The following is a 12141-nucleotide window of genomic DNA, read 5'->3' as shown; positions in this document are numbered from 1 at the left end:
GTTTGTCAGTGGGCTGGGTCACAGCCTACCGCCCGCTTTTTTCATGTGGCTGTGTGAATTATTAGAAGGAGCATTGGATTGGGAGGTGGAGTATCTGAATCTGAGACCAGCATTATTGTTTTCTGGTCGGGTTACCTTGGGCTTATCATAGTTGAGCAGAAACTGCCCTGCACCTGCAGGGTGTCAGGCCTGTGCTCTGTGTTGTTTAGAAGCTTACTTGCTTGCTTTTTTTTCCTTTAAAGTTTTTTTTTCTCTCTTATAACAGCCTTCCCATAGGCCATATCCCCACTTACCACAGGAACTCTCAGGCCCACAGAGTGGAGCTGCGGCTCAGTTGCTGTCTTTTGACCTTGTGTTTTTACCCTTTTACACACTGCCTCTGTTCCATCTCTGAGGTGGGATCTGCAGCCTCTGCCCCTGGGGTTCTTCTGTTTGGATCCTCCAGGCAGATGGATGTGTGCCTTGGGCCGCTGTTCACTGGTGCCTCAGTGGTGTGCAGCGGGCTTGTCCTCGAGGCTGAGCTTGCTGTTGCACAGCAGGCACCGGAGCCCCCCACAGCACAGTCCCTGTCCTCGGGGGCTTGGAATCTAGCAGGAAACAGAGCAGATCGAGTAAGAAGAATGGGAGTCTCAAGCAGGGATAATCTGATGGGGGAGATTTCTGGTTTTACCCTTTTGGCAGCTCAAATTAGTTGTGCAGAAGCCAGTTGCCTCTGTAAGGGGGAGATGACCTGAAGCAGAGAGAATGACTTGCCTCATGTAATTACCAACCAGAACAGTCACAGAACTGCTGGCGGTATGTTCTCGCTCGTAAGTGGGAGTTGAACATTGAGAACACGTGGACACAGAGGGGAACAGCACACACCAGGGCCTGTTTAGGGTTGGGGGCGAAGGGAGGGAACTCAGAGGATGGGTCAGTAGGTGCAGCAAACCACCATGGCACATGTATACCTATATAACACACCTGCATGTTCTGCACATGTATGTCTTTTTTTTTTTTTTTTAGAAAAATAAAACTGCAGCGGTGACAGGACTGCTGCTCCTGTCTTCTGAGCCCCACCTGGTTTGGAAAATACCAGGTTAGAAAGAGGAATGAATCCCTCTTGTGGAGTGTTTGAGAACCTGCCTCACTGTGAACCGCCTGGGCAGTGAGTGCTGGCAGTGCTGTTGTGGTTAAACACCCTGTGCGCTGCAGGGAACGGTGCTGTAATTAATTCTGCCACATGTGTGCTAGTGAAGACACTGGTTTTCTGTGAAGTGGAAAGAGTTCTAGCTGCAGAGTTGGAGACCTGGCTGAGGACTGATGTTACCACATCCAATTGCGTTTGCTTGAGCGAGCTGCTCTCCCAGCCCGAGTTTCTTCCAGTAAAGTGGGTGGTCCTGTGAGATCCCTTAAGTCAACCTTTTTTTTTTTTAAAAAAGAAAATCACTGTGTATAAGAGACAACCTAGGACCTGTGAGATAAGGAGAGAGACATTTTTCAATCTGTAGACTTCCTGACACAGTTCTGGTCTCTTGGAATCTGGAGTGTTTTGTGGCATTTGCACGGAGATAGCCCTAAGGAAGTTACGAGGGGAGAGCTAAAACTGCTCCTTACTCTTGAAGAAGTCCCTTAAGACTTTACAGCCCACCTGGCTCCACCCCAGACTTCCAGTATTTAGGGCAGGTCCTTGTTCACATGCACAGTCTTGTATGGTTTCTTTTAGGCTGTTGACATTGGAAAGTACTTCTCCAAATGTACTGTATCACCACTGATGAGTCATGGGGTTTTTGCCTTCCAAACCCCAGTACCCAACCTGCAAAGGGAGCGTTTTCAAATGAGAAGATGTATTTTTATATCTTTACCTCCTTCTTTACACACTTTCTAAGTTACTTCTTCAGCAACTGTTCACCGTGTGGTTTGCTTTTTGTGGATGTCCTTGCCCTCGCGTGCTGCGCTGGTGACACTCAGCTGGTGTCCCCTCACCTCCTGCAGGCGCCTAATCAGTGTCTGCTCACACTCACCAGCTCATGAGTCTTGTGAGTTCAGCGGCCACCTGTGGTACCTTGCTTGTCTTCTGTGGTAGCATGCATTGTGTTCTGCACTGAGTCTGCAGTTGTGTAAGAGGTTGCTGGCTTTTTTTTAGCTGCACAGGCCTTCACAGGGGCTGAGCTGAGCTGGTGTATTATCAATGGTGTGCCACTCTACTGCGTCCCAAGACACAGGATGGCTTCTTGATTTGGGTTTTCAGTTTCTAATTTCATACTGTGGGGCTTGGGAGAATTTTGCTATTTAATTCTCTGTCACCCAGTTGGGCCTACTCTTCTGAAGAAGTATTGGGATGTCGTTTGTTTCTGTCACATTAAATGAGAAACCTGAGAATCTCGGTGAATTTTTGTGCCTTCAGTCTGCCCGGGTTCCAGAAACGTGAGCGCTGGGGATTGAGGGACGAAGTGCTTTGGGAGCTCTGGTCCCTTGACCTTTGGCTTCATCACCATTTATTCTGTGACTCACAGAAATCAGCATTGCTTTTGGCTAAAATACACTTTTGTTACAGAACCAGAGCAGAATTGGGAAGCCGTGGATGGCAGCCAGACGGACACAGAGAAGAAGCATTTTTTCGTTAATATCTGTCACAGAGTGCTGCAGGCAGACAAGGCGCGAGGGTGCCCCGAGGATGCGGCAGCGTGCGCAGTGGGTGAGTTGTGTCCGGAGGGAAGAGCTAGGTGATGGTTTTCTAGGGCATCCAGTTTGGAATGAGTTAGAAGAGCTTCCTGTGGTTCATCTAAGCCTCCTCTTTCTATATTCACATAAAGGATGGTAAAACATTTTTATTCATGAATCAAATGTCGCTGACTGCTTGATGCGCTCTGGAATCCTGAAGTTGGCTGTAGCTTCCTGATATGGGCTAAAGCCATAACTGGGAACAGAAGGAACCATGTGGAAAATACTATGTCATCTTTTGAGTTTGTAACCTGAAGAATATCATTGCCAGTATTTGTGTACAAGTAATTTTATTTTATTTTATTTTATTTTATTTTTTATTTTATTTTATTTTATTTTATTTTATGTTATTTTTTTGAGATGGAGTCTCGTGCTGTCGCCCAGGCTAGAGTGCAGTGGCCGGATCTCAGCTCACTGCAAGCTCCGCCTCCCGGGTTCACGCCATTCTCCTGCCTCAGCCTCCCGAGTAGCTGGGACTACAGGCGCCCGCCACCTCGCCTGGCTAGTTTTTTGTATTTTTTTAGTAGAGACGGGGTTTCACCGTGTTAGCCAGGATGGTCTCCATCTCCTGACCTCGTGATCCGCCCGTCTCGGCCTCCCAAAGTGCTGGGATTACAGGCTTGAGCCAGCGCGCCTGGCCAATTTTATTTTTTTAAACAACTTTATTGCCTAGAATTGTTCAAAAGTTGTGGCTTAAGGAAAGCGTAATCTCAGCTATAGCCCTAGTGTAGGAGGGGCCTGCATGCTTCGCTTCCTTTTGCTGTCATTGTTTTGGTGCCGTAACTGTCATGCAGAGACTCCTCAATTATTTGATACAGGTCTTTAGCACATTCATTTTTGTCTTCTGTGACTCACTTTGAAAATGCCAGGCTATGAGAATCTGTTAAAAGCATTCAGTAAGAAATTGTGAGCCTCGGTTGGATTTTAGGAATGACCCTGGTATTCAGAATTGCTGGTGTGTCTTCAAAAGCAGGTTCAGGCATGTCCATGTCTTTACTAAGAAGGACTTCGGAGCAGACTTTTAATCCTTTATAATAAAAAGCAAGTGAACCAAGAAGTAAGTGGCCTCCCGCTTGGGTTGCTAAACAGGTTTCGTTAGTTTCTGCTTTGGATATGAGACACATTCTCACCCTTTGGCTGTGTGGCTGTGCTTTCAAAAGACTTTGTGTCTTGGGATAGCTGAAGCCCCGACAGTGGCGGACAGTGTCAGTTTACAGTTGGCGCTGATGCATGTTGCAAAAGCCATTTGGTTTTTTATTTTGCGTCATTCATGGCACTTTCCTGCTGAGCCTATGGATGACCTTGGAGGACCCCGACGTGGCTGGTAACATCCAGTCAAACGTGGCACTCTAGGGAAACCCATCGGCTGCCCTGGGGGGTTCGGTGGGCTGGAGAAGGGGCTGCACTGGCTGGGTTTGGGCTGATTTCTTCTTTCTTTTTTTTTAATCACTTCTTTGTCCACATGATGATAATTTTTAACCATATCTTTTTTTTTTTTTCCTCCCCTTTCTCTTCCAGATAAGAATGGAAGTAAAAATCTGGGAAAATTTATTTCTTCGCCCACAAAAGAGAAAGGCAACATTCAACTCTCTTATTCAGATGGTGATGATTGTGGTCATGGCAAGAAAATAAGAACTAATATCACACTTGTATGCAAGCCAGGTAAAAATTTTAAAAACGATGAAATCTTTTGTTGGGTTCTGCCAGAGGTCCTGCATTCTTCATATCTCTGGTCCTCATCAGTCCCTGCAAAGGTGATCAGACAGATTGGCATGGTGTTAAGCATTTTGAGTTCCAGAATCTTTGATGATGGGAACTAGGTCATTTGGATTTTTCCCCTCATCCCCTCCCCAAAACCAAATGAGAAATGGAGAAACCAGATGGTGTCAGAAGGAAGTGTTGTGGGTCTCAGCACTGCATCCTCTTCCTCGGGACTGATACGGGGCCAGTCATGCGGTTACTTAACTTCCTCCAAAGGGGAAAAAAATCATAAATGGTTTAAAACATTGCCCATGATCTCACCACTTAAACACAATGCTAATTTTCATTACCTTTATTTATAGGTGTATGTTTTTACGAAGTCAAAACTTTTATGTTAACAAATCTTAATGTTTCTCAAAGTGTAGTATTTTGTAAATACCCTTCTGTATTTCACAGTTCTATTAATAATTTTTAGGAACTTCCTTGTTGACATGGTGTGGTTTTACTATTTTTAAACATTTTTCTTATTGTTGGATTGATAGCACATTTCCAGTATTGCTAATCGTGCCATTATGTATCCTCTCTCTACCTCCCATCGAAATATTTCCTTTGGATAAGTTCCCAGCTGTGGGATAAAGTCAGAAGCTAGGATCATTTTGTTTGTTTGTTTGTTTTACGGTAAAATATACAACATAACATACAATTTACCATCTTAACCACTTTTAAGTGTGTAGGTTGGTGACATTGTTGTGTAATACCATCATCATCCATCTCCAGAACTTTTTCATCCTCCCAGACTGAAACTCAGTTCCCATTAAACACAGCTCTCCATTCCCTCTCTTTTACTTTTTGTCTCTATGGATTTGACCGTTCTAGATACCTCATATAGATGGAATGCTACAGTATTTGTAGGGCTGTTTTTTGACCCTTCCATGCATTCTACCTCATTTCCTGCTGTCCCTTCCAAGTCTACTTCTAGCAGAGAAGAATGAGGGAAGATTTTTTAGGAATGAATGGATTAGTGATCCCCATCTCTTTTCCCCATTGACAGGTGATCTGGAAAGTGCGCCAGTGTTGAGAACTTCTGGGGAAGGCGGTTGCTTTTATGAGTTTGAGTGGCACACAGCGGCGGCCTGTGTGCTGTCGAAGACAGAAGGGGAGAACTGCACGGTCTTTGACTCCCAGGCAGGTCTGTGTCCGAGCAGGACCTCTGCGTTAATGTGACTTGGAACCACTTAAGGTTTTTTCCTAAACATTCTCTGTGAGGTTTTCAAGGTAACCTGCCTTAGAATTTTATTCATGCTGTTTGAACACAATTCTGAACAGCCGATGTTTGGGACTTACTTGAGATATTGAAAATACTATCTTAAATTCCTTATTGAGGTGGGTTTGCTGAATGTAAAACTTTTGGAACTCAAGGGAGTAAATTAGGTTTGAAAAGGCTTTCACGTGAATTCTAGGCAAGAAACCTCTCTGAGGGAGACCTTACAAGAAGGCCATAATATTGTGCTCATCCTACTTTGAATATGCTGGTTGTTTATTAGCCAGCAGTTATGGGCTTTTTTGAATAGGGCTTCAGGCTAACCCAGTAGAAGGGAATGGTGGAGCTGGATCCTTCTCGAAGGAAAATGTTAGTAATCGCGGTTCTGGTGGCCTCAAGGGGCAGTGTCTCTTCTGCCTCCTTCACTTCTTCCTGCCATTGGGAACCTCCTGGGAAGGACCTCTCCCTTTCAAACTGTGGGGTGAGACCACTCTGTTAACTGTTCGGACTGACCTTCCATAATTTTACTGTTTTTCTTCTTTTTTAGGGTTTTCTTTTGACTTATCACCTCTCACAAAGAAAAATGGTGCCTATAAAGTTGAGACAAAGAAGTATGACTTTTATATAAATGTGTGTGGCCCAGTGTCTGTGAGCCCCTGTCAGCCAGACTCAGGAGCCTGCCAGGTGGCAAAAAGGCAAGTAACTAGCTTCTCAGTTCTGTTTCATTCTTAGGTATCATGTGCTAACAAATATTTTTTTCAGGAATAGGTGTGTTCTCACTTAATGTCATCGCTTTATGACAAGCATTTAAATAGTGATGAGACCTGGTCTGAAAACTGAAGGACGTTAGGAGTTTAATTTCCCAGAGGAAGGAGCAGGCCCGTCCTTGGGAAAGAAGGGTGGATTGAGGTCATGCCTCACTTCTGTGCATTTTGCGCTTCTCAGTTCCTCGATATTTCTGTGCGTATTTCTGCATTCTGTGTAGCTTTAGTTCGAATGAAGTGAGTTGTCTAAACCAGTGGTGCCAAGAGGAGATTTGGGTCCCAGTGTCCCTGCTGCAGTTAGAGACCTTGTGTGGGCTCCTGTGGTCTGCAGCCCTGGCCTGGTTCTGGTGACTCCCCACGTCGCTCACGGGCCCTCCCTTCAGTGTGGCAGCCTTGCACTGCTTCTGCCCTCAGGCCTTTGCTGAGAGAAATGTGTGTTTATTTCAGTGACGAGAAGACTTGGAACTTGGGACTGAGTAATGCGAAGCTTTCGTATTATGATGGGATGATCCAACTGAACTACAGAGGCGGCACGCCTTATAACAACGAAAGACACACACCGAGAGCTACGCTCATCACCTTTCTCTGTGATCGAGACGCCGGGGTGGGCTTCCCTGAATATCAGGTAGGAATGTTTGTCCCTCATCGCGCTCCCTGAGGATACTCGCGCCTGTGCTGGGCCTTTCATTGAGAGGCAGAGCTTGTGTCAGTCTGGGTTTCTGGCCAAATCATCACCATAATTCGATTTGACAGGGTACCTAGGCAGTATTAGTTTCTTAAGCTGTTTATTTAGTGGGTTGTGCACCTTAATAACAGCCCACAAGCCTGTCAGTTTTGGGTACAAAACATGCAAAAGCATTAAAAAAATCCTGAATTAACCCCCACTTAGCAGAGGCTAAGTTTTCATCCTGATATATTACTGAACAATCTTCCTTTAATAAAATGAAGGGAGATGGGCAGAGTAGGCTTTTTTTCACAGTTTCTCATTGGGAACACTGGTCCTATCCTTTTTTGAATCCTGGCTTTATGTCATGGGTCTTTCTCTTTTTGCCATCCCTCCCTGCATTTCTCTGCTGCCGTGGATTAGGAAGAGGATAACTCCACCTACAACTTCCGGTGGTACACCAGCTATGCCTGCCCGGAGGAGCCCCTGGAATGCGTGGTGACCGACCCCTCCACACTGGAGCAGTACGACCTCTCCAGGTGAGGCAGAGTCAGCTGCTCTGTTTTTGGCCTGGTGCAGATGCTGAGGTTGCGGGTGTTGCTGGCGAGCCTGTGACTGAGCTGATGATGGGGAGTGATGCTGGCTCTGGGGCTGCAGGACCAAGGTGGGGCATTTTCAGCAGAGTGAATTCTAATAACGGTCTGGTCGCCTTTGGGATAGCAACCAGTCTTGGCCACAGCAGAACCTCAGCCTTTAGCTTCATCATTTAACCAATGACTGTCAGTTCAGAGGCATGGGGGACAGTTAAGGTCCACTGCATACTGAGTTTAGCGAAGGTTGAGTGTAATCCTGGTGCGTCATGAGTCCAGACAAGCCAACTTCTGGTTGTGTGATTGGTGGAGCATGCTTTATTTGGTAGCTTTACTTCCCCAACTACATAGAAATAAATTAGACTGAAACGTGTAAGCTCTTAAAGAGCGTATAATTTTGCTTTGAAATTTTAGTCTGGCAAAATCTGAAGGTGGCCCTGGAGGAAACTGGTACGCCATGGACAACTCAGGGGAACATGTCACGTGGAGGAAATACTACATTAACGTGTGTCGGCCTCTGAATCCAGTGCCGGGCTGCAACCGGTATGCATCGGCTTGCCAGATGAAGTATGAAAAAGATCAGGTGAGTCTGTTTTCACTGCTTGTCTCCTTTGCCCTCCTAATTCCGTGACTTAGTGGGAGGAGGTGGTTATTTTGGGACATCCAGATCAAAGGCGGCACAGCTGCTCGAGAGAAATCCTCTGAGTAGGAGTGGGGCCTCCATGTGAACTCGTCTGCCCCCTGTAGGAGCACAAGTGTGTCACACAGGAATCATCGTTCACGTGGAGAATGCTGTGTTGGAGACCTTTGATCACACAAAGGGCAGAGGAAGCACCGAATGGTTATGTCTATCCTGAATTCAAAAGCGTCTTTAGGTGCTTTCAGCAGATACCTGTGAAAAAGAGAGTTTTGCTTCCAAAAGCTCTTGCTTCTGGATTGATTAGGGGGAGAAAGCGGTTTGGGAGAGTTGCTGCGGATGAAATAGATTCCAACACGCACTCTCAGTCGCTGCAGTTCGTCACTGGGTTGAGTGCAGTCACTGAAAGAACATTTGCCTGTCTCCTGTGGTCGCTGTACCTGATGAATCCTAGAATAGAGATGTCTCTGGAAGTTGGCTTCTGTAAAAATAGCATGTTGGGGATGTACTTTTCTTAGTGTATGCTAATGGCAGCTTGGAGGTTTTTGAAAGAAAGGTGGCAAGTGTGCTCTGGTGATTAGGAATCGAGTTCCTGGTTGTGTTTACCTGTGCACATGTGTGTTCTTTACTGGAGCAGTGACTTCAGTGTACAGTCAGTCCTCATTATTCACAGATTCTGCATCTGTGAACTTGCCTATTTGAGAACACTTGTAACTCCAAAATCACCGTGCGGAGTACCCCCTCAGTCATTGCTGGAACGAGTGTAGTGGCCCAGTGTGCATAGTGCCCGACAAGCGTGTTCCTGGTTGATGCTGAACAGGGGGATGCTCTGGGCTCGTTTCTGCCTCACCCTGAGATGAGCAGAGGATGGAGAGGGCGAGGCAGTGCGGTGCAAAAGCTCCAGCCCTGGGGCCAGTTGGACGGGGTCTGAATTCCAGCTCTGGCATCTCAACTCAGAGATGCTCCAGAACTGGAACTCCCGCGCTGCACTGCCTTGTAAGGTCTCCCTAAGAGAAGTTTCTTGCCTAGAATTCACACTAAAGCCTTTTCAAACGTGACTTATTCCCTTGTGTTCTGAAAGTTTCGTGGGGCAGCCTCAGGTGAGCCACTTAATACTCCTGAGCCTCGTTTTTCCTTTTGTAAAATAAAGAGAATAGAATCCGTCAGCATGAGTTGTCTTGGGATTTCAGATTATAATCTGTGTGTAATAGGTTTGTTTGCCTGGTATACAGCCAGTCAGCACACTGCGACATTGGGGATTACAGCCGAGAGAGAGTTTAATTGTAGGGCAGGCGAATGAGGAGATGAGAAGAAACCTCAAATTCACCTCCCCAAGGAATTTGGGTTTAGGGACTTAAGGGATTTGGAGCGGGCCAAGGTGTGGGGATTGTTTATTGGTAGAAGAGTGCCGGGTGAAGTCATGGGATGGGAAGATGAAGAAACTGCATTTGGCTCCCTGCAGGAAGGTCTTCAAAGTGGTTAGTGTCAGTCGTTCCACCGGAATTCAGGATCCGAAGAACATCTTACGCAATTCTTGAACGAAAGCCTTACGATTCTGACACCAGTGATTCTTTCTGTAGCAATAATGGGGATGCGAGTAGTATCTAGTGCTACGTGACTTTCAGTTACAGCCAGCATGCAGCCTGGTTGCTGCTTAATTGCGTGCCCGGAACCCAGCATGCAGTTGTTGTTAACTCTTTGAGGATGGTTTCCTATTCCATATGTAATAAGGGGATTTCCCCAGGAGCAGTGGTTCTGTATTCGATAATTCATTGTTTGCTGCAACTTTATAGAATGTAACCACCACCAATAACAAATTGACCGTATCTTCCGAGGGAAAAGCCTGACGAGACTGGTTTCCTTGCAGGGCTCCTTCACTGAAGTGGTTTCCATCAGTAACTTGGGAATGGCAAAGACTGGCCCGACGATTGAGGACAGCGGCAGCCTCCTTCTGGAATACGTGAATGGATCGACCTGCACCACCAGCGACGGCAGACAGACCACATACACCACGAGGATCCATCTCGTCTGCTCCAGGGGCAGGCTGGTAAGGCACTGCCGCTGGCCGGTGACCTTCACTGCTGTGTTTTTTGACTGAGCGTTGCCTTGTGTGTCTCTTGACAGAAACGGTCTTGGGGTGGGTGGTGGAGTTAGGCCAGTCTTAGTTCTGCTCAAGGTCAGCCTGCAGTATGTATGTGCACAGGCAGGGAGTGATTTGTGGTACCTTCATGGCTGCGATTTCTGAAGTGTAAGCCTCATCTTTTGCTGCGGAGTTGGAGGCTGTGGTGACAGACACTGTTTCATGGATTTTCTTTCTGAGTCATACAGACATTATCTTGCCTCTTAGTTCTTGTGAGTTGAGGATCGTGGCAGTGGAACGGGGCTTAGAGATAGTTTGGTCCTGTAGGAGCCGAGGGAAAGCTTCCCTTTCACCCTTTGAAGTTTCCCTGAAAATCAGCTGTCAACAGGAGAAAAGACATTAAAATTTTAACGTGCGTAGCACCGGGGAATAAATAGCAGGAGAAAGATGACCCAGTAGCCTAATGCAACACAGAAGATTGTGTACCCTATTTCACAGGGGAGAGGGTGATGGGGGATGCAGACAGTTCTTTTGAGGGGGCAGCAAATGATTATTTGGGAGAAAGAATGGACAGAAATTAACTTGCAAATGATTCTCTTTGGAGCCTGAATGAGGAAGGCATTATCTTGTGAACAAGTCTGTCCAGGTGTGGTTGCTGTCCTCAGTCTTCTTTTGTGGGATAGATAATGAGATTTCCGAGTTTCTTTTGGAAAGAAGCCTTCTTGGTCAGGTAAGGAAATCCCAGAGAAAGTCCCTCGCTGTGCTTGGGGGTGGAGGTAACAAGGCACAGTTAAAAGGACGACCTTGATTCTCAGGCAGCTTCTCAGCATGTCAAAGCACCAGTCCTTGAGGTATTGCGTTCTGAGCCCCAGCAGCCCAAACCACAAAGTCCACAGATAGGAATCTGAGGCTTGATATATCTCAGGCCTATGGGTGAACAATGAGGGTTGTACGTGTAATACAAAACAGGAATAAGAAATTAAGGCTGAAGGCTGGGCACGCTGGTTCAGATCTAATCCAGCACTGTGGAAGGCCAACGTGGGAAGATCACTTGAGGACAGGAATTGGTGACCAGCCTGGACAACATAGTGAGACCCCCATCTCCAAAAAATAAAACAAAATTCAGCCAAGTGTGGTGGCTCATGCCTGTAGTCCCAGCTACTCTGGAGGCAGAGGCCGGAGCACTCCTTGAGCCCAGGAGGTTGAGGATTCAGTGAGCCATGATTGCACTGCAGCCTGGGAGGCAAAGCGAGCCCCTGTCCAAAAAAAAAAAATGGGAGGCAGAGATGGAAGGATTGTTTGAGCCCAGGAGTCTGAGACTAGCCTGGGCAAGCTAGTGAGACCCCATCTCTTCAAAACAAATTTAAAAATTAGCCAAGTGTGGTGGTGTGCACCTGTAGTCCCAGCTACTGGGGAGGCTGAGGTGGGAGGATCACTTGAGCCCAGGAGGCAGAGGTTGCAGTGAGCTGAGGATGTGCTACTACACTGCAGCCCCTTGGCAACAGAGCAAGATCTTGTTTCAAAATAATAATCACATCAGCAACTTCAGCAAAGTCTCAGGTTACAAAGTCAATGTGCAAAATCACAAGCATTCCTGTACACCATTAACAGACAAACAGAGAGCCAAATCATATACCCAAAGGATTATGAATCATGCTACTGTAAAGACACATGCACATGTATGTTTTTTGCGGCAGTATTCACAATAGCAAATACGTGGAAAGAGCCCAAATGTCCATCA

General features: G+C 46.4%; 1 protein-coding gene across 1 annotated transcript in view; it reads left to right on the top strand.

Annotated features, from left to right (window-relative positions):
* IGF2R (insulin-like growth factor 2 receptor) overlaps positions 1–12141 on the top strand; it is a 124658-nt gene that overhangs the window by 60948 nt on the left and 51569 nt on the right. Inside the window, exons 14-21 of the mRNA XM_011975972.1 lie at positions 2537–2677; positions 4222–4365; positions 5456–5593; positions 6213–6360; positions 6877–7054; positions 7517–7632; positions 8098–8266; positions 10188–10367. Coding sequence (XP_011831362.1) covers positions 2537–2677; positions 4222–4365; positions 5456–5593; positions 6213–6360; positions 6877–7054; positions 7517–7632; positions 8098–8266; positions 10188–10367 — 1214 coding nt within the window. The remainder of the gene's footprint in view (positions 1–2536; positions 2678–4221; positions 4366–5455; positions 5594–6212; positions 6361–6876; positions 7055–7516; positions 7633–8097; positions 8267–10187; positions 10368–12141) is intronic.

Source organism: Mandrillus leucophaeus, unplaced genomic scaffold, assembly GCF_000951045.1.
Source record: "Mandrillus leucophaeus isolate KB7577 unplaced genomic scaffold, Mleu.le_1.0 Scaffold160, whole genome shotgun sequence".
NCBI lineage: Eukaryota > Metazoa > Chordata > Mammalia > Primates > Cercopithecidae > Mandrillus > Mandrillus leucophaeus.
This window is presented reverse-complemented; position numbering and strand designations above follow the sequence as displayed.